The sequence below is a fragment of the Hyperolius riggenbachi genome, chromosome 1, assembly GCF_040937935.1.
Source record: "Hyperolius riggenbachi isolate aHypRig1 chromosome 1, aHypRig1.pri, whole genome shotgun sequence".
Taxonomy (NCBI): domain Eukaryota; kingdom Metazoa; phylum Chordata; class Amphibia; order Anura; family Hyperoliidae; genus Hyperolius; species Hyperolius riggenbachi.
Window position 1 is genome coordinate 632,470,713 of NC_090646.1, and position 22,599 is coordinate 632,493,311.

A 22,599-nucleotide genomic window follows, 5' to 3' on the forward strand; every position below is an offset into this window, starting at 1 on the left:
CGCGCGCACCCCGAACTGTCGCCCGCCGCTCTTGTCGCCATGCGATTGAAAGTTTCAATCGCATGGCAACAGTCGCCGCCGCACCTCCGCCGCAACTGTCGCTAGTCCGCGTGAGTACGCGGACTAGCGACAGCAACCTCCATAGAGGTGAATGAAGCTTCCGGCGGGGGGAGGAGGAACGTCGGCGACAGCTTCCGTCTCGCCGCTGGTCCCTCTTCCGCGTGTGTACGCGGAGGGACCTGGAGAGAAGCTGTCGCCGGCCTGTCGCTAGCACGCTCACGTGTGCTGGCGACAGGCCACTTCTGCAGCCCGTGAGTACGGGCCATTAAAGCCTGAGATCTTCCAGCAGCTTTCCTAGGCAGGGACTGTGCTATAGCTCTATACTTGTGGTGAGCTCCAGGACAAGCACTTCACACTAACTAAACATAGAAGAACGTCTCATTATAGCTCCACAACATGTGAGCTCCGAAACTACAGAGTTAGTTTGCTGAGCCCTCTTGGCTGGAAGCTTCCTGAGATTCATTTTTTCCTGAATTAACAGCGAGCTACCGGGAGCAATGCAGTGTCTGGATCAGCTGTCCATCACAAGGAGACGGACGAGCCAAACGCACGTTGTGTGGAGATCAAGGCTTTCCACTCAGGACGATGAAAGGCACAGGAAATGCAGCATACCTGTGACCGATAGGAAGTCATCAGACTCTCCTTGTTATCTTATAGCTCCAAGTTATTTGCTGTAGTTTCAAAAGGGCAGAGAGAAAATTCTCAACTCTGTACTTTTTTTTTTTTTTTTTTTTTTTAGTTATGCAGTTCTCTGCAAAACCTCCAATACAGAAGCAGCTGATTGAATTTTAAGTAGGCAAGGAACAGAGGAGCAGATCGTCTATTTTGTAGGCGATCAGATACAATAGTGATCGTTTTGGTACTGGAGGGGGGGGGGGGGGTAGTGTTAGGCACCAGGAGGAGAGGGTTAGTGTTAGGCATTAGGAGGGGGTTAGTGTTATGAACTAGGTTGGAGGGAGATTAGTGTTACGGAACTAGTAGGGGGTTGGTGTTATGCTGTAAGTGTGTGTGTGTGTGTGTGTGTGTGTGTGTGTGTGTGTGGGGGGGGGGGGGGGGGGGGTGTTGTGTTAGGCACTGGGAGGAGGTTATGTTTAGGCACTAGGGGGGGGGGGGGTTCAAGTGAGAATGGGAGCTAGGTATATATTTTTACTAGCAGCACAACTCAATTACCAACTTATGCACCCAGTGCCACGATATGAATGTCCAATGGAGAATCTCCAGTGCAACCTTATCAGTAATAATGGTTTTCATTATTTCAGTTCCACTTTTCCACTTTAAAAACCCTGACATCCACAGAAAACAGGAGGCTGCAATTCCTTTCTGTACTACTTAGTTTAAATAGCAAGAGAAATAAGGTAACCACCCCTCTGATCAATATGACGATAGAGATAACAGGAAAAACAAGAAAATAAGGGTTTTCAGGTACACAATCAATAATACAGGGATTATAAAACATAACTTTTAATTATAGTCATTAAGTAATAAACCAATATGGCAAAATGGGTAAAAATCTATTTGTCACCTTGTTATGCAGTGATTGGCCTGAAGTGTTCGCAGTCTATACAAGAGCTGCTTCTTCAAAGGCAAACTAACCACTTATGTGTCCAGCACCAGCATATCTACACCCCTCGAGACTTCATCTCAGCTCCAGGGGCATAGATAAACATACCCTGCGACGATCGTCGCTGCACGCTCTCATGCATGCGCTAGTCGCCGCTGTTAGTACACTGAGTGGTAAGTGGGAACATGTTCCCAAAGCCGAACAAAGTGCCTATGATTAATGATCACTGACATCAGTGAGATGCTGGTGGTCATCGACAAAATGAAAGTAAACACACAAACACAGTACTATTCACAGTACCAGGAATAAAGTGGGGGGGGGGGGGGCATCTAGTGACCAAGACATAAAAAAGACACATACATAGATTAAATAAAAATAAATACACCATTAATTAACCCCTTACGCCCCCCCCCCCCCCCAAAAAAAAAAACTTGTAAAAAGTTACCTTACGGACTCAACTTTTTTATATTATACATACCGTATTTTTCGCCGTATAAGACGCACTTTTTCTCCCCCAAAAATGGGGAGAAAAAGTCCCTGCGTCTTATACGGCAAAGGCAGGGAATCCCTAACTTAATAACGCCCGCCGTTCCAAACCGCCGACCCGCCGCCATGTTGGGGATTCCCTGCCTGCTATCCCCATGCCTGCCCGAGTCTCCTGGCCCCCCCGGATGGAGTGTTAATAGCGGTGGCAACTTACCTTTGGCAGGCTCCTGCGCTGATCCTATATCATCGCGCTGCCCCCCCCCCCCCCCCCCGCTAGCCTCCTCTGCCTCCCCCCTCTGTATCTGGCCCCCCCGGGTGAATGAATAAGTATCGGCAGCTTACCTCCGCAGTGTGCCCGCGATAACTGCAGACGTCCGGCTTCCAGGCACTTCTCGCTCTAGTGGCCGGCTTTGAACTGCACGTCATCAGTTCAAGCCGGCCACTAGAGCGAGAAGTGCCTGGAAGCCGGACGTCTGCAGTCATCGCGGGCGCACTGCAGAGGTAAGCTGCCGATACTTATTCATTCGCCCGGGGGGGCCAGATACAGAGGGGGGAGGCAGAGGAGGCTAGCGGGGGGGCAGCGCGATGATATAGGATCAGCGCAGGAGCCTGCCAAAGGTAAGTTGCCGCCGCTATTGACACTCCATCCGGGGGGGCCAGGTGACGCAGGTGGGAGGGAGGAAGGCTGGGGGGGTAGAGGACATATGGGGGGCACTGGAGGACGTATGGGGGGCACTGGAGGACATATGGGGGGCACAGGAGGACATATAGGGGCACAGGAGCACACATGAGGACACACAGGAGGACACATGGGGGGCACAAAAGGACACATGGGGGGGCACATGAGGACACAGGACACATGGGGGGCACAGAAGGACACATGGGGGGCACATTAGGACACACAGGAGGACACATGGGAGGTACAGAAGGACACATGGGGGCACAGGAGGACACATGGGGGCACAGAAGGACACGTGGGGGGGCACAGAAGGACACATGGGGGGGCACAGAAGGACACATGGGGGGGTACATGAGGACACAGGACACATGGGGGGCACAGAAGGACACATGGGGGGCACATTAGGACACACAGGAGGACACATGGGAGGTACAGAAGGACACATGGGGGCACAGGAGGACACATGGGGGCACAGGAGGACACACAGAAGGACACATGAGGATATGGGGGTCACAGGAGCACACATGAGGACACACAAGGATATGTACAAGACGCTCCTGGAATATGGACGCACCAGGTTTAGTATTTTTTTTTTCCTGGTTTTTGCCCTCTAAACCTGGGTGCGTCTTATATTCCGGAGCGTCTTATACGGCGCGAAATACGGTATGTCATGAGAATATATTACTGTTATTTTTGCAAATAAGGGCTTGTAATTAGTGGTATAGTGTAAACGAACAACTAAACTGAGAAAAATAAATACTCCTTTATTTCCACATAAAATATTGTCGCCACACATTGTGCTAGTGACATCATTTACATGTTGTAATAACCAGGACAAATGGGCAAATACAATGTGTGGGTTTTATTCACAGTAGCACATTTTATTTTAAAACTATCATGGCTGAAAACTGATTTTTTTTCCAATTTTTTACTTATTATTCCAGTTAAATGCATATAGAATAAAAATAATTCTTAGCAAAAAGTACCACTCAAAGAAAGTCTAATTGTTGGTGAAAAAAACAGGATATAGATCATTTTAGTGTGATAAGTGGAGATAAAGTTATTGGTGAACCTGTAGCAGTCAAGTGGTTAAAGCTCAAAGGTTGTGACATGAGGACGTTAAAATATCATCAAAAAGTGCAACTTAGAGCACGGATAAAATCCTCTCCTATGCATCAGATATCCATTTTGCCTAGTCAAATCTGTTAGACAAGTAAACAGTTGCCCAGCATAATCACTGGGTTGGTGGATGCATGTAATATAACTAGATTGCAAACAGCAATCTCAGGCAAGGTATTCAGTAGGTGAAAATGAATGCCCAGGGTAGGGCCGGTTCTAGACTTTTGGCCGCCTGAAGCAGGGTTGCTCGAATGTACCAAAATTCGATTCGGGTACATTCGAATTCGGGCCCGCGGAAAATTCGGATTCGATCGCCGAATTCGGTTCGCCCCATCTGGGTCATGCACTGGCTGTGGCTTTCAGAGGAGGTGGCTGCTGCACGCACCTCCTCTCTCGGCTGCTCTACCGTCATGTAGAGCGTCTGCGTCAATGACAGCAGGTCTCCTGGGCGCCTGACGCTGCTGCTGCTGGCCGCAGGCACAGGCTGCTGTGCTGGCTGGACAGGGACAGAGGGGGTGGAAGCCTGGGGGAAGGCTTCCTCCAGTTGCCGAACAAGGAGCTGCTGCAACTCGCTTGTGCGCTGCTCACGTCCTCTAGCAGGCAGAAACTGAGCCCACTTCCCCCTCAGCCGTGGATCCAGGATCATGCTGATGCAGGCATCCTCCCTCGCTTACATCTGCTTCACCCTGGGGTCTGTGCGCAGGCAACGCAGCATGTGCGCTGTCATGGGGAACAGGGTGGTCCGTGACACAGAGACATCAGGGTCAGCGTCCTCCTCTGGCTCCTGAGCCTCTTCCTCCTCTCTCCACCCTCGCACCACTGCTGCTGCTCTCCGCTGTTCCCCCTCAGCAGCGACGTCCAGCACCTCCAACTCCTCCTCATCCTCCTCCAGGGATTCCAATTCCTGCACAGCAGTGGACTGCGCAGGTGGCTGCTGTTCCAGCCGGTTCCGGGCCTCCTCCCCCAAATACACCAAATTGCGGCGGACCAGTCACAGACCTGCTGCTGCTGCTGGCAGTGGCAGCTGCAATGGCACTGCCTCTCCTGATGGTGCCTCGTCCTCTACCTCTGTCAGTCATTTTGCACTTACCTGTATATACTCGACTATAAGTCTAGAAATTTAGGTCTGATTCACTTCATAAAAGTATAGGGGTCGACTTATACACGAGTCACGGGCAACACTGAGCACACTGAGTAATGTGTATACTAATAGTGACATTCCCATTTGCAGCAATGCCAAGAAAACACAGGTCTGAAAGTCCTGGTCACAACAATTAACAAGGAAAGGGGCAGAGGGGAAATACTGGGCTGCAGGAAGGGGAGTGAATCATTACTGCACTTGGGGGCCTGGAGGAGTTATTGGCTGCACTTAAGGAACAGGAGGGGTCAATGGCTGCAATACTGTATGCAATGCAGTCATTAACCCCTCCTGGGCCCCAAGTGCGACCATTAACTTTGCTGGGTAGACTTATGCTTGAGTCAATAAAAAATTCCAGCTTAAGAGGGTTGAATATTGGAGTCGACTCATACACGAGGTCGACTTGCATTCGAGTATATACCGTATATACTCGGATATAAGTCGACTTTGTGTATAAGTCGACCCCAATATTTGACCCTCTTAAGTTGGAAATTTTTTAATTACTCAAATATAAGTCTATCCAGCAAAGTTTATGGCTGCACTTGACGACCACAAGGAGTTAATGGCTGCACTTCATAAAATATTGTAACTATTTACCTCTCCTAGTACCCAAGTGCAGCCAATAGCTCCTCCATGCCCCCATATGCAGCCATTAACCCTATCCTCTTATGAACCCCCTCCCACCCACCACTACCTAAATGGGTGCTGCTGCCCCCACAGTGCCAGTTGCCAGCTTGCCTAATCCTCCTCCCAACACCTAAAGTGGTTCTGCATCTCTTTGCCACCCACCCCCCCCCCCGTAGACCCCCCACCCCGCAACACTAAAGCTGTTAGCTTCCTTGGCTCCATTTTCCCACCAACCACAACAATGGATGTCCTGTCACTCACCACTTTAGCTCTGCATCCTCTTAATCCCCTACGTAATACAATGTAATGCGGATGAACACGGAAGTCCCGTCCTTCACTATAGCGCTGCATCCTCTCACGTAATACAATGTAATGCGGACGAACACAGAAGTCCCGTCCTTCACTATAGCGCTGCATCCTCTCACGTAATACAATGTAATGCGGACGAACACGGAAGTCCCGTCCCTCACTACTCTAGCGCTGCATACTCTCGCATCCTCTGCTCACGCTGGACTGCATGGCGTACCTTCCATTCCTGATGTCATGTGGCATCAACGTACACCATGCAGACCATCGTGAGAAGAGGATTCCAGGGGCTGCAGAGCTAGCGTGGTGAGGGACGGGATTTCCATGCTCGGGTGCACTACATTGTATTACGCAGGAGGAAGCAGCGCTAGAGTGGTGAGGGATGGGAATGGTGTTTGGGCGCACTACATTGTATTACCGGGGGAGGGGGAAACGGAGACAGAGGCACACACTATTTAGGTTTTGGTGGGTGGGAGGACGGAGACAAAGAAGCTAACAGCTTCAACGCTGCTGGGAGGGGGAGAAAGGGAGGCAGCCCCCCAATACTGGCTGTAAGTGGAGAGATTTAGGACGGACTCGTATATAAGGCGACCCCCCCACTTTTAACCTGTGAGTCAGTCCTAAATTTCTCGACTTATAGCCGAGTATATACGGTATATAAGAATACAGTAAAAAAAAAAAAAAGTGTAGAAAACGGCGGGAAAGGGTGTAAACTTTAACAAAGTCTGGGTTGGTGGTGGTGGTAAGTGTCAACAAAAAATGAAAAAGTAGTAGTAGTAGTAGTAGTAGTAGTAGTAGTAGTAGCAGCAGCAGCAGCAGCAGTAGTAGTACTACTAACAGTGAGTCTCTACAGTACTAACTCGTGTGACAGTGGGTGACAATTACGGTCGGTCACACACGGTCAGACGCAATCAATAGGGTGCGCTGGCAAATGACAGTCACAGCAGGTGACAAGAAGGGATGCTGGCCTGCGAATGTAACAATTTACTACAGAAAGGTAATAAATCACACAGTAACAAATGAAAAAAATTAAATGAAGGGGTACTGGTAGTAGTAGTGGAAGACTACCACCTACCTAGTAGTAGTACGGTTGTACGCACAGGTAGTAACTATTAACCGCCTGCTGTACTAACCAGTAAACAATATAACTAACTGCCAGACAGTGGGTGACAAATTACAGTCGGTCGGTCACACACGGTCAGACGCAATCAACAGAATGCGCCGGCAAATGACAGTCACACAGCAGGTGACAACAAGCGATGCTGGCCTGTACACAGTCAATCAGTAACTAACTAGTATTAACTAACAGTACTGAAGCTAAAAACTAATAGACTACAGCAAACAGCAGCAGTACAATTTAACTAAACTGCTATAGTACACAACTAACTAGAATCCCTAACCTACCTAAGCTAGTAGTAGGCTAAGGCTGCCCTAGGCTAGCAGGCCTAGCCTGCACACAGACTAACACTAGCCTAGCACAGTATACAGTACACACTAGCTGACTACAAAATCAAATTACTATCTATCTATATAACAGTACAATGAATGTGTTTAGGTGGTGTTTAGGAAGTAAAACGCTAGGTTTAGCACAGAATACACTTGATCAGACACGCAGCACAGCACTGGAGATGCTCTCAGTACCAGCTCAGTCACACAAGTGCGTAGCTCCGCAAAATGACCGCCGCCTTATATAGAGGAGGGGAGGGCCAGGCTCCCCTCCTCTGATTGGTTGCTAGCGTTGCCAGGGACTCAGCTGGAGGAATTCTGATTGGCCCGCGTCACTCCCGAATCCCGAAGCCGAACCCAACGCGTCATCCGGCCGAATTCAAATGCGCACATTCAGCCGCCTTCGGCTTCGGGTCCGGCGCACTCGGCTTCGACAACACTGAAATTTACCCGCATTTGGGAGTCCTGGAGAGCAAGCCTGGCCTGAAGCAATACTCCAGTCCCCAAAACCGGACTGAAGAGGAGACACACATTGGGCTGTGCATTGAAGGCACTGGCATTACACTTACCTCCTTCTGCTTCCTCCAAGACAGCATCTCCTCCCTGCTGGCCCGCAGCATCTTGGCTCTGATCCCCAGGATGCCGGGTACGTGCTGCACTGGCGCTGCATCACTCACCTGCTCTCAGCAGATTAGCGATGGGATCCCTGGCAACACGTGAAGTCTTGCTTCCTCTCTGACTACAGCGGCGCTTCATGTGACCCAGCAGCACGTAACAGGTCACATGAGGCACTGCTGTAGCCATGGATGCAGGATGCTGGATGGACGGGTGGCGATTCCATCGCAGGAAAGCTGAGAGCAGGTAAGTGAAGCGGCACCATGCTCTAGGTAGGGGAATATGGGGAGTGCGAAGAGGGGGACATTTGAGAAGGGAAGCCGCCTCTTCCTGCCTTTTAATTGTCGCCACCCTAAAGCACATGATTTATGTTGCTTCATGGAAGAAACAACCCCTGGTCCAGGGTCAGGGTGATGCAAAACTAATGTAGACCATCTGATATGCACATCAGGTGCTGATTACTCATTGCAGCCAATTACTACTCAGATTAGTCTTCAAGTTGGGTCTTTATTCTACATAACTCAGATAAACACGACTGCAATACACGCCATCTAAAGGAGCCCATACACCTAACGATTTTCCCGGTGATATACGGCCGATTCGATCACAGTGATCGAATTGGCTGTGAAATCGCCGCGCACACCGCAGACAGAACGATCGATTTCCGTCGATTCCCGTCGATCCGTCCGTGCAGAGGATTTTTCTTGATCGCCGGCGGGTCGGGAGTGCGTCGATAGCGGCATTCGAATGCCCCACGACCGACAGAATACAGCGGGTATACATTACCTGTTCCGGCCGGCGCGAGTCCCCTGGTCTCTGCTGTCTTCTCCGCTCTTGTCTGGTCTCAGGCATGCTTCACTTCTTCCTGCCAAGCAGGAAGTTTAAACAGTAGAGGGTGCAGGAAGAAGTGAAGCATGCCGAAGACCAGACCAGAGCGGAGAAGAAGAAAGCAGAGACCTGGGGAGTCGCGCCGGCGGAACAGGTAATGTATGCGGGAGGGGGGGGGGAGCGGCGGCAGCACCACCACCAACACCACAGATTGTGAATGGTTTCAGGCTGAAATCGGTTCACAATCTGTTTGCAGTAAGGCAGCCATACGATTCCTCTCTGATCAGATTCGATCAGAGAGGGATCTATCTGTCGGTCGAATCTGAGGGAAAATTGACCAGTGTATGGCCACCTTAAGAGGATGACTTTCATGTAAACTCATCAGGGGCTCCAGCTCTATGGAATAGCCATACTGGTGATATATGGCCTGTGTAAGCTCTGCGCATAATAGCTTCATGAAGAATAAATGGAATTATTTGACTTCACAGCTCCGAGCTCTTGTGGTGCGTCCGGCTGCAGCTACATGGCATTGCTCTGACTTCCCAAGAGGCTGGAGAGATGAAAAGCAGCATAGGGACTCTGGATAATGGGAGGCGGGCGATCCGCTGGCTGCGCAGTCTGACGTCGCTCGCTCCTACCCCGCTCGCGATCTGAACTCTGCACACCGTCTCTCCGCTAACAACCACACAGCCTGAAGCAACTTCACAAAAAATTACCAGAAAAGCATTAAGGTTCCGAAAATAGGATTCCCAAATCACATTCTGCTAATCTGCTGAAAGGCTTTGAAGGTGTGTTTAAATGTGCAGCAGAATTATGATTCTCAAGAAGCATTCTTCAGATAACAGGCTTCAACACTACGCTGGAAATTAGAAATGCATAACTGTTCTTTCTTTTTCATCTGAAAATCCTAATGTGAAAAAAAAAGAACGTGTATATAGAAAAGGTTAGGCTTATGAGGAAATGGTCATTGAGATGCAAATACTGTAGGTGTGGCTTGCATGCAAATGTTTTGCAGCTTGGAAGTGGACCAATGAAATGCAGCAGTGGACAGCTCTTTCCTAGTGATGAGCACACATTTTGCATAATCATAAGTTTGAAAACGGATTTGCAAATGAAATTATGATTTTACACAAAATTTTGCATTATGATTTTGCATCGTCAAATCGTTTGGGGAAAATCGTAATTCATTTTGTTTGTAAACGTAATGAGGAACCGTAACTCCGCAATTTTGCGCTGAATTTAGCAGTTGAAAGCAAAGCTTTCATACATGCCATTGTCGCCAAAATTGCCAAGGACCTTGTAGTTATTGAGAAAATCAAATTTAAAAATGTAAAAAGGAAAAATGTTTTTTAAACTCAGAAAAAAAAATGACAATTTAAAAAACATTTTTTTTTTTCAAACACTGCAAAGTCTTTTTGAAAAATGATTATTATTATTTTTTTTTTTTTTACTTGTTCCCACTAACATACGATGCAATTTTGGTGACAATATTTGCTATTGCTACATAAATAAATATTAGCTGCACAAAATTGTGTGAAAATTACACAAATTGAATTTCCAAATTGTAATTATAAATGTCCGTAATTGCGAAAATGTATGCAAAATTTCATGTAATCGTATGATCATCACTACTCTTTCCAAAATAGTGATAGCATACTACTGCTACCGTATTAGTCACAACAGCTCTGGAAAGGCAACAGGAGCTGTTTTAATTGGCAGAACCACTAACCTCTGTGCAAGAATAGGGTTAAGTTTAGCTAGAGTAAAATAGCAGTATCAATTACTGATATTTTACCATAGTTATTAGTATTGAAAAAAAGAGAAGAATATAGTAAAGTTACTGATATGTCTGGAAAAGGAAAGGGGGGGGGGGGGGTTACTGAGTCATAATTGGATGGTAAGTATTTTACTCAAGTGTACTCTTTTTGCCCTTGGAAAAACAAGTCTAGGCCCTTTAGAATATGAACAGCAGGCTGCAAAATGAACAAGATTGTTTCTAACATGGCTGGATACTGTACTGGTCGAGGGCTCTGCACAGGACACCAGGGATTGAATATCGGTTCTTCCTGTTCGGTAAGCCAGCACCTATTCAGTAAGGAGACTTGGACAAAACTCCCTAACACTGCTACCGCCAATAGAGCGCTCTCTAGTGGCTGCCGCTCTGATGCTTTGAGACCACCAGGAGAAAAGCGCGATATAAATGTCTTGTTATTAAATTGTAAAATAACTTGTAAAACATCAATAGATAATATAGAATTTTTTTAAACAAAGGCTAGAACTCTCTGCCCTCGCTCGTTTTAATGAATTGTATAAGTAGGAGTGTATTCATATTCTTGTTGTGTATTATTCTTATGATAAGAGCTCACCTCTTCCTCTCGGTGGTACTCAGAGATGAGGTTAAAAGGGACGGTGTAGAGCGTACTCGACATCACCCCGAAAAGGGAACAAAGCACCAGCGTGGAGTAAACATTGGGGAACAATACGATGAACCCAGTTCCCAGTCCGAAGAGGAGATACCCAACAAAATACAGACCCTTTAGCCCAATACACGGCAGAAACGCCTTCTGTAAATCTGGAAAAGAAAAAAAGACCAAAAAATTTGTGATTTACTTTTTTTCTCATTTCATCATGTACTTAAAGCGGTATAAAACCCTGACATAATATTCAATAAAAACATGTTTTCCTACTTTTCATATGCCATACGGTTCGCATATTTGCTTTTGTGCATAAGTATTATTATTCGTTTAGAAATGATACGTTCCTAAAGTACACTTATTTTACTCTGAGAGCTGACTTTGCATTTTATTTATAACTGCTTTATTCATCCTCTAACTTAATCAGAAAGCATCAGAAAGCATTTATGCTTGTCTGACTTTGTTCAGGGGACCCGGCAGTGTGAGAGAAGGCTTTAGTTACATTTCTCACTTGATGCAATTAAACACAAGATAACATTATGTAAAGTTCGGAAGCGGAAGGGAAGCTTCAAAGCCTGTGTTTACCCTTTGAATGTAGTTCTAGTAATTATAACATTATATTTTATGATTGTTTTTGATCATCACTGCTTGAAATTTACATCTGGTTATTTTCAAAACAGTTTATTGCAGCACTTAGGAAATTATAGGACAGAACATTGTTTTCCTCTGTTTTCACCTTATCTATGTTACATTTTTAAGCTTCCAGAGAGCAAAAATATAATATAATTAAGGTAAGAAAATTACCGTATTTTTCGCCGTATAAGATGCTCCGGAATATAAGACGCACCCAGGTTTAGAGGGCAAAATCCAGAGAAAAAAAAAAAAATACTAAACCTGGTGCGTCCATATTCCAGGAGTGTCTTGTACATGTTACCCCTTAAATTGGTAGCCTCCTGTTTACCTCAGGTGTCCTCCAGTCTGCCCAATGCCTCCTCCAGTCTGCCCCATGCGTCCTGCAGTCTGCCTCATGCCTCCTCCCGTCTGCCCCATGCCTCCTCCAGTCTGCATTATGCCTCCTCCAGTCTGCATTATGCCTCCTCCAGTCTGCCCAACGCCTCCTCCAGTCTGCCCAACGCCTCCTCCAGTCTGCCCAATGCCTCCTCCAGTCTGCCCAATGCCTCCTCCAGTCTGCCCAATGCCTCCTCCAGTCTGCCCAATGCCTCCTCCAGTCTACCCCATGCCTCCTCCAGTCTACCCCATGCCTCCTCCAGTCTGCCCCATGCCTCCTCCAGTCTGCCCAATGCCTCCTCCAGTCTGCCCAATGCCTCCTCCAGTCTGCCCATGCCTCCTCCAGTCTGCCCATGCCTCCTCCAGTCTGCCCCATGCCTCCTCCAGTCTGCCCCATGCCTCCTCCAGTCTGCCCCATGCCTCCTCCAGTCTGCCCCATGCCTCCTCCAGTCTGCCCCATGCCTCCTCCAGTCTGCCCCATGCCTCCTCCAGTCTGCCCCATGCCTCCTCCAGTCTGCCCAATGCCTCCTCCAGTCTGCCCAATGCCTCCTCCAGTCTGCCCAATGCCTCCTCCAGTCTGCCCAATGCCTCATCCAGTCTGCCCAATATTGAAATAAAGTTAATCAGGAACAACTCACTTTGAGTGATTATTTTGCTTGTAAATGTGCTGAAAGGTTATTTTTATCAATTAGGTGATAAATAAGACCTTTATGAGAAGTATTGTGAATAGAGCCCAATGTGTCATAAGATCTGTATGTATAGTATACCATTTGAAAAAAAATATCTGTATATCAGATAGTAAGTAATGCCTACATTTAAGTATCTACCGAAGTAAATAGTAATAATATAAAAATAGAGGGGGGGAGGGGAGATTTTAAAATGGGCAAACACTGACTAAATCTATAAATGAATATTTTTTTTTAGTGTCTGAAAGGGGTGCAATTTTTTCACACACTTTTAGACCATAAAAATCATACCGCTAGATAGATCTGCGGCAGCCCTGCACATTACTCGCCTCCCACAGATCCAGCTCGGGGTTACCGCTCTGAGCTGCGGATTTCCAGCCCGAGCCTGACTCGGGAATACTGCTAAAGAGGTTAATTTTAAAAACAAGCGCAGGTCCATAACTAATGAGAAGACCTAAGACAAAGGCAAGAAAGAAGATCCACCGACAAAGCGACGGAGAGCAGCGACACGTGTTAGGAGAATGCTCGTCTCCCCCTCCTCCTGTCCTTCGCAGCGCAGCTTGTTTGCCTTGGCTGGTGTTCGAGGTTAATATTATAATTCATGCTACCAATTTGTAGCCGCTCTCTGATCTGATCCATTGCTGCTTCATTCATTTTCATTGATTATATCAAACTGCTGTTTTTTTATGTAATTTACTAGATGTTTTTCGTTTTCCGATAATATCAAGCTTACACTTTGCCTTACATAGCTATTTATGACCCTGCACTTGCACTTTTTTTTACTTTTGGGATGGATTGCATTGTGCTAAACAATGCACATGCTAGGTAACTACATTCTACTGTCGCTGTGCTGTAGTTTACCAGACACCACAGTGCAACTTTATTAGGTCATTTATATTTGTTTATCTTTAGGACTTTATTGCTTTTAGTAAAGTACTTAATGGAGCAGTGGGAGAGAAATGTTTGCTCTTCATCATTTTAATTGTTAATTATTATGCAATCTGTACTTTTCCACCCCTTCCTGACCCCAGACACTGCCAAACATCTCGCTCATGCCCTCATCTCCCCCCTGGACTAGTGCAACACCCACCTGTCAGGCTTCTCTCTGAACCACATCCACCTGACAATCCATCATAAATCTAACAGCAAGACTAGTCTACTCCTCCCACCACTCCATCTTCACGACCAGGGCCGGATTTGTACTTTTTACCGCCCACGGCCAACTATACCGTCTGTATGGTTGTTATCTCTGTGTGCCCCAATGAGAATTCTACTTACTTTCCATCATTGGATTTAACAGACAATAACTATTTTAGTAATTTGTGTCTAGATTATTAGTTATTTTTTCCTTAAGAACTTTTATGTTATGTTTGCCATCTCATTAATGATGGACCCATTGTGTCACTATGAGAGTTAGGCTGATGTGTACCTGCAGGATAGAGCTTACAGGTCTTGCAGGGACGACACAAGTACAGGACAGATAGTTCAAAGGATAAAGCTGTCTTTGTAGATAGGGATGGCTGCATAAAAAAGCTTTACTGCCCCTCACTGAGCCGCCCCTAAATTTCTGGTGCCCTAGGCCATGGCCTATGTGGCCTTGCTAGAAATCCGGCCCTGTTCACGACTCCCTTGAACAAATCCCTCCACTGGTTTCCGATCTGCTTAAGAATCGGCTCAAAGATCCTGCCGAACCTTCATCTCCGACCTGGTCAGCTGATACACACCTGGCTGCCCACACTGCTCCTCCCAACAACCTCCTCCTAAACACACCACACATCTCGCACACCCATGCATGATTACAGGACTTCACTAGAGCTGCCTCCATCCTGTGGAAATGTCGTAAACCTTTGGCAGGGCCCTCCTTCCTTGCGTATCCCACTTCATAGTGCACTCTACCCACAGAAAAGTGTGAACTAGTATTATTGGGACTACTACTCCAGTGCATGATCTGACACATTGCTTATTACCAGTATTGTGCTGTCTGTCCCTCCTATTATTTTTTGTAACCTTATTAATTGTCCAGCGCTGCGTAAAATGGGTTTTATTATTAAGCGTTTATATAGTGCCAACATCTTCCACAGCGCTGAACATTACGTAGCAAGACTGAATGTAGGATATTGATGTACCTAATCGGGTAATGCATGGGCACCTTAAAGTGAACCTTAAAGTGAACCTCCAGACTAAAAATTTACTCAGCAGCACTGAAAAGGCTTGGTGTTTCTTTCACACTTTCACACCTCAGAGCTTCATTTTTCTTACCCAAGCCTCATTTTTAGCTCCACAGAAGCTAAGCTCCACCCCATCAAAGAAAACTGCCCGGGCATTTTTCCCCTGATGCTGTGCAAAGCATGATGGGATTTCTGATGTTGTTGTTCTTGTTGCCTAGCGCACGCAACTGGGAGGAGTGATCAGGACACAGGACAGTTGGAACTGTGTCTTATGCTCCCTGTCACCTCCTTTCAACCAAAAAATCCATACCTACACTTTCAACCAAAAAGCTGGCTGCCCCCATGAAATCACAAACATTTGTCTGTTCTTTTAAAACAGTGTGGGCAAGAGATTGCATTACCTATCTATTTTAATTAACATAACTAATGTAACTTAATGAAAGTATGTTTGTTTATACTAAAGTTCCCCTTTAAAGTGGTCTGAAAGCCAGCATTTCTACTTTGCTCTAAAAGATTCCCCACAGCTTGAAAGCTACTATCCCAGAATTGTTTTTAAAGCAAAACATCACTGAAATGGTTAAACAAAGCATTTTGTCCTGTTATTCAGCTTAACCTCCTTGGCGGTAACCCCGAACGTAGTTTAATTTTTTTTTTGCTGCATGCAGCAAGCACTTTGCTAGCTGCGTCAGCACACCGATCGCCGCCACCCCGCGCTTGATCGCCGATATCCGTTGCGCCGCGCCCCCCCCCCCCCCCCCCCAGACCCCGTGCGCTGCCTGGCCAATCAGTGCCAGGCAGCGCTGAGGGGTGGATCGGGACTCCCAATGACGTCCCGACGTCTGTGACGTCATCCCGCCCCGTCGCCATGAACGGGATTTCCTGATCGAAGCGGGCGGGGGGATGCCGCTGAGCAGCGGCTATCATGTAGCGAGCCCTGGGCTCGCTACATGATATAAGAAAAAAAACAACAAAAAAAACTGCTGTGCTGCCTCCTGGCGGAATTTTTTAGACCGCCAGGAGGGTTAAATCCACATCCAAACTGTTATAACAGTATATTTATTTACATTCCAATGTTCTAACAATGTGTGTAAACACCGTGTAAGAAGTGGAAAGGAGCTCTCTGTGACACACACACACACGCACGCACGCACTTCAGAAAAGCTTTCAGGGTACATTAAACTACACTTTGGAGACTTGTAATTTGTAAACAGACCATATTACTTATGCACAAAAGCAAATACGATAAATGTATGGGCAATAAAAAGTAGGAAAACACATTTTTATTGAATGTTATGTCTGAGTTTCAGACCACTTTAACTGTAGAAGAACGAAAAAAGTTTACCTTACCTGGGGCTTCTACCAGCGCCCTGCAGCGGCTGTGCCTGCGCCGTGACAAAGCGATCCTCCGGTCCCCCGCAGGGACCCTCGGCCATTTGGATGCACGGCCCCAGTTTGCTTAATTGCACCCCCATGGACGGGAGAGCTCTGCACATGCACAGTAAAAAAAAATTCTCTACAGCGTGAAGTGGGCATGGCCGTGCATGCCCAGTGGCCTGTCGAATCGCCAGTTGGCTGGCCAGAAAAGGGTCACTGCAGGGGACTGAAGGGACACTTGGTGACGGCTTGGGCACAGGGAGGCTGCAGGGGGCTGGTAGAAGCCCCAGGTAAGTTAAAGTCTTTTTTTTTCTCTACAGTTTAAGTTCCCTTCCCTTTAGAGTGAACAAGAGATGAGAGTTATATGGAGGCTGCCAGCCTGCCACATTTTAAGTAGTACCAGTTGCTTGGCTGACCTGCTGAGCCTCTTCCTCTACTATTAGCCATAGACCCTGAACAAGCATGCAGCAGATCAGGGGTTTCTGACATTATTGTCAGATCTGACAAGATTAGCTGCATGCTTGTTTCTGGTGTTATTCAGACACTATTGATGCCAAATAGATCAGCAGGGTTGACAGGCAACTGGTATTGTTTAAGGCTACTTGCACACCAAGACGTTGCGTTAGGTGCCACGTTAAGGTCGCATAACGTGCACCTAACGCAACACCTGGTGCTCTTCGATGTGGACGTCAGAGTGAGCCGCGTTGTGCATGCCGTGATGCGTACTCTTGGACGCATGCGGCATCACGTGGTCCCGCCGGCCAATCGCCGCACAGAGCGCCGCTCCAGGAAGTAAAAACTGCACGTCACACCGTGCAGTGAATATTAATTAGCCATGTGCCTGGCCGCTCTCCGCTCCTCCCCAACATTACTGAGCATGTGCAAACAGTCTAACGCGGCTTAAGCCGCTGTAATGCTATAGTATGCTGCACTTTCTGAAGAACGTGCAGCGTTACATGTAACGCAACGTGGGCAGTGTGAACAGCCCACTTGTGTTACATTGCTGTGCGTTGGGGGAGCGTTACTAATGTGCGCCTGTAACGTCCCTGTGTGGAAGCAGCCTAAAAGAAAATAAATATGTCAGCTTCAATATCACTCTCACTTCGGGTTCACTTTAGAGGACAACTGTAGTGAGAGGCTGCCATATTATTATTTTTTTCCATTTTAAACAATACCAGTTGCCTAGCAGCTCTGCTGGTCTATTTGGCTGCAGTAGTGTCTGAATCCCACTATAAACAAGCATGCAGCTAATCATGTCAGAAACACCTGATCTGCTTCATTACAGGCAGAGGATAAGCAGGACATCCAGGCAACTGTTATTGCTTAAAAGGAAATAAATATGGCAGCCTCCATATCGCTCTCACTACTTGTCCTTTAAGCTTACCCCATCTTGGTATGAAATACTTACAGGAGTACAGAGAAGAGGAGATGGCATTGATGCACATGCCCCAGCAGCCAATCTCCACCCCGTGCTCGTAGATCAGATATGCTGTGGAGTTATGTGGGGCGTATGGATCTCCATGATAAACAATCTGAAAATGAACAAGCCTGGATTAACAAAGTAAGAATGTTATTATTTTATAACACCATCACAGAGTCCCCAACCGGCCCGTTTTCATCGGGACTGTCCCGATTTGGGGGGCCCCTCCCATCCCGTGCTGCCCCCCTGCTGTCCCGGCCACTGGGCAAGGGGGGAAAAAAACTGATCGAGGCACCAGCCCTGGGGATGCCGTATGCTATGCGGGATGGGTGGCCGCTATTTCTCCCTCCCTCCCTCCTAATGTGCCCCCCCAGTGTCCCCCCCGCCTGCAGAGAGTTAAATGCGCAGCGGAGCGGAGCGGGCTGTCATTAATCTTACCATTGCCTCTCCGTACCAGGATCTGGCTCTTCTAGGCTTCCTGCTTCCTGTGACGTCACAGGAAGCAGGAAGCCGAGAAGACCAGATGAGATCCCAGTACGGAGAGGCAATGGTAAGATTAATGACAGCCCCCTCAGCTGCGCATTTAACTCTCTGCAGGCAGGAAGGGTGGGGCAAATTAGGAGGGAGGGAGGGAGAAATAGCGGCCACCCATCCCGCAAAGCATACGGCATCCCCAGGGCTGGTGCCTTGATCAGTTTTTTTTTCTCCCCTCCTCCCCACCCACGGGCACCCTCACGCCCCCCCCCCCCTTTTTCGGGAGTAATAATAATATTAAATAAAATAAAAATTTTTTTTTTTTTTTAAATTGGGGACGTGACTTGGGGGTATTGGGTGTGTGGTTAGGGGCGTGGTCTAAGTGTCCCGTTTTCAAACATTAAAATGTTGGGAGGTATGCCATCAGCTTACAATGCATTGTACAATATGCTCTTAGGCCTGGTTCACATTATAAATTGCCAGCGCTGGCACTTTGCACTTCTGCACAGCGATGGGTTTTTTTTTTCACTTCCCGACGTCAGTCAGGAAGTGAATTCTTTCACCCGGAAATTAATACATGTATTTATTCTTAGAAGTGCTCAGGAAAAATCGCTATACAAAGTGCTTTTTCAAGCGCTTTGCAATTTCCCTATACCTTGTTCCCTATACCAGTATAGGTTGCTACTGGCAACCTATACTGGGGTTCCCTCTTGCTACCCATACTGGGGGTACCTCTAGGTACTTATACTGTGACTAATGTGTTATTAAACCCTAAGGGAATTAGGACTAGACAGAAAATGTACAGAAGAATAGAATTCCCAAATAGATCAGGGTGACCCAAAACCAATTGGAAAGCATAGGGGACTAAAAGAGACCAAAAAGCCCTCCTACTAAAGCATACATGTCAAACTCCGGCCCGCGGGCCAAATCTGTCCCTCAGAGCCATTCAATTTGGCCCTCAAGTGTTTTCCCCATTTTGCATTATGTTTGGCCCACTCTAGACCACCAGGGAAGCTATATTGGAGGTAAAGCCCTAGATCACCAGGGAAGCCATATGGCGGAGGTAGGGGGAAAGCACAAGACACCAGGGAACTGTATAGGAGGGAGGAGAGCCATTAGACACCAGGGAACTGAATAGGGGAGGGAGGAGAGCCCCTAAACACCAGGGAACTGCATATGGGTTGGAGAAGTGGGGGAATAGACACCTGGGAACTTTATGAGGGAGGAAGGTGGCCAGTAGACATTGAGGTTGGCCCGCGACTAGGTCCCAGTGTACAACTTCGGTACACTCTGTATTTGAGTTTGACAGCCCTGTACTAAAGGAACGCTCAGTGTAATTTGCCTTCTTAAGACAGAAGGTATTTGTGATAATTTAGCAGTGAGTGAGCAAATGTACAGAAGTTGTCCACATTTTTGCACTGTGGACACTTTTTGCGGTAGTATGCTGAAGAGATCTGTTTATGCTCATGGCTTCCAACCTGTAGGACACAGGCATGCTGGGTCAGATTTCTGAAAAAGCCACATGGGCCATGGCCTAGGGTAGCTGCAGCCCATAAGGGGTGGCTGGACATGGAACCCCTTTCCATATGAAAGAGGAGGCTGCAAGTGGAATACGGAGCCTACAAATGGGTAATAACACATGGCAGCTCAGAATTGCTGCCCAATGATGCTCTACATGACAGAGTATGCTGTACATGGATGTTACAAAAAGAAAAGTGGGCTTCACAGCTAGGGGTAGTGGTGGGCAGAAATTACGCCTATGCGTAATCACGCATCGTAATTCTCAATTCCGCATTGTAACCGTAACGCGAGATTTGCTTTTCAGGCATAAAAAAAAAAAAAATTGCACGTAAACATATTCGCTAACCATCATTACGCATGTCAGCATCATTTACGTCTAATTTTGGGTGCAAACGTTTTTCCGCATACAAACTGATTTGTCGCACTGAATATTAGCCGAGCATCTGCACTGGCTGATGAACGCAATTTTTTTCTCCGCATACAAAACGCATTTTTCGCATTGAACATTTAAATAATAGCCATGAATGTGTAGTACACTGGGGAATAGATGCAAATATTTGTACGCACTGAACGTGAATTAAGCATAATTGCGTAATTACAGATGCAATTACAATTCACAAAAGTAGTATGCTTTACGCAATGTAATCACAATTACACAATGTGCAATTGCAAAAAAATTGCACAAAATGTTGCGTAATCGTAATTGGCCCATTAAAGGGAACCAGAGACGACGCACCCTTGTGTATTTTACCATATATATCAGTAAGAACATTAGAGAAAACACTTACCATGCTCTTTGTTTCATCCTCACTGCTAAAAGTGTCCGTTATCAGCTGTGATAAGAATCCCGGACTGAGCATTCAGTCTGGCTTTGCAGGGAATAATTATAGCTGAGTCATTATAGCAGAGCCACAAGGGGGCAGGCTTGGGCTTGAAAAGACACCAGAGAAGACAGACTCAGCTATAATCTTTCCGTAGCAAAGCTAGACTGAATGCTCAGTCGGGATTCTTATCAGAGGTGATAACAGTCAGATTAAACAGAGAACAATGAAACAAAGAGCAGATTAGGTGTTTACTGTCATGTTCCCACTGATGTATAAGGTAAAATACAAGAGGGTGCTTCATCTCTAGTTCTATTTAAGAGCACTACTATCTGGGGGGTGTTTCTGCTGGTTACAGTGGTCATCTATAGGGATGCCAGAAAGGAGGTGGGCAGACAACATCAGAGTAAAGTTGCCCATTCAGTACTCAAATTTTCCATCGAGAGATTAAGCAATCAACTTTATTTGATCAAAAACAGTGTGGTCAATCCAAAGTTATTTGACTAGTGGCCCCCACACGGCAAGCTAGATCCTGGCAATCCTCCTTCCCTAACGATCTGAACGATGTTGTGCCTCCATGCTCTGAAACCAAAAATTGTTTGTGTTGCTCCAGATCATGTGAACGTTATCAGTTTTCCTTTATGATTGACCTATTTTATCCATCCTGCTTGATCGAGTAAATGTGTCAATTCGGGCTGATTTTGGTCAATTTCCATCAAATGAGCAGAATGGAACATAATCGATTCTCTATCCGATAAAATTATCAAATCAAATAGCAAATCCAGTGATATACCTTGAGACTTGGAAGCATGTATCATTACTTTATACTGTACTTCCAGTAGAAAATATCAGTTCACAATCCGCTCACTAACATCTTATGTAGACTGAGAGGCGAATCTGGGTAAGATAGAGCCTATGGAAAACGTTGAAATTGCACCCCTGCCCCCCCCTCAGTCAGAGCCCCCTTCCCCTCTAACAACAGCCTCCTGTCTCGTGTACATGCGTTATGGTTGCCTGTGCTCTTGGGCTCCACATATTGCTGAAGTTACTCCTTTGGAAATATCTAATAATCCGATATCTCTTCTTATTCCCTCTCTGTCCTTTTTTCTAATACTAAGGCAAGTGTGCCCTATATATTTATTAAGTAGCCATGTCCCCTAGATTACAGAGTTAATCTGATCTGAAGCCTGAGTGAAGGGGGGCAGGCATGGCGGCGCAGCACAGGAGCAGGCATGGCGGCGCAGCACAGGAGCAGGCATGGCGGCGCAGCACAGGAGCAGGCATGGCGGCGCAGCACAGGAGCAGGCATGGCGGCGCAGCACAGGAGCAGGCATGGCGGCACAGCACAGGAGCAGGCATGGCGGCGCAGCACAGGAGCAGGCATGGCGGCGCAGCACAGGAGCAGGCATGGCGGCGCAGCACAGGAGCAGGCATGGCGGCACAGCACAGGAGCAGGCATGGCGGCGCAGCACAGGAGCAGGCATGGCCGCGCAGCACAGGAGCAGGTATGGCGCAGCACAGGAGCAGGCATGGCAGCATAGCACAGGAGCAGGCATAGCGGCGCAGCACAGGAGCAGGCATTGCGGCGCAGCACAGGAGCAGCCATGGTGGTGCAGCACAGGAGCAGGCATGGCCGCGCAGCACAGGAGCAGGTATGGCGCAGCACAGGAGCAGGCATGGCAGCATAGCACAGGAGCAGGCATAGCGGCGCAGCACAGGAGCAGGCATGGCCGCGTAGGACAGGAGCAGGCATGGCGGCGCAGCACAGGAGCAGGCATGGCGGCGCAGCACAGGAGCAGGCATGGCCGCGCAGGACAGGAGCAGGCATGGCGGCGCAGCACAGGAGCA

At 47.3% G+C, this 22,599-nt stretch overlaps 1 protein-coding gene across 1 annotated transcript in view; it reads right to left on the bottom strand.

Annotated features, from left to right (window-relative positions):
- The window catches only part of SLC45A2 (solute carrier family 45 member 2), a 158,081-nt gene that overhangs the window by 12,498 nt on the left and 122,984 nt on the right, over positions 1-22,599 (bottom strand). The window contains exons 5-6 of the mRNA XM_068251248.1: positions 17,924-18,047; positions 11,232-11,437 (exon numbers count right to left, since the gene is read on the bottom strand). Of these exons, the coding sequence (XP_068107349.1) occupies positions 11,232-11,437; positions 17,924-18,047 (330 nt within the window). The remainder of the gene's footprint in view (positions 1-11,231; positions 11,438-17,923; positions 18,048-22,599) is intronic.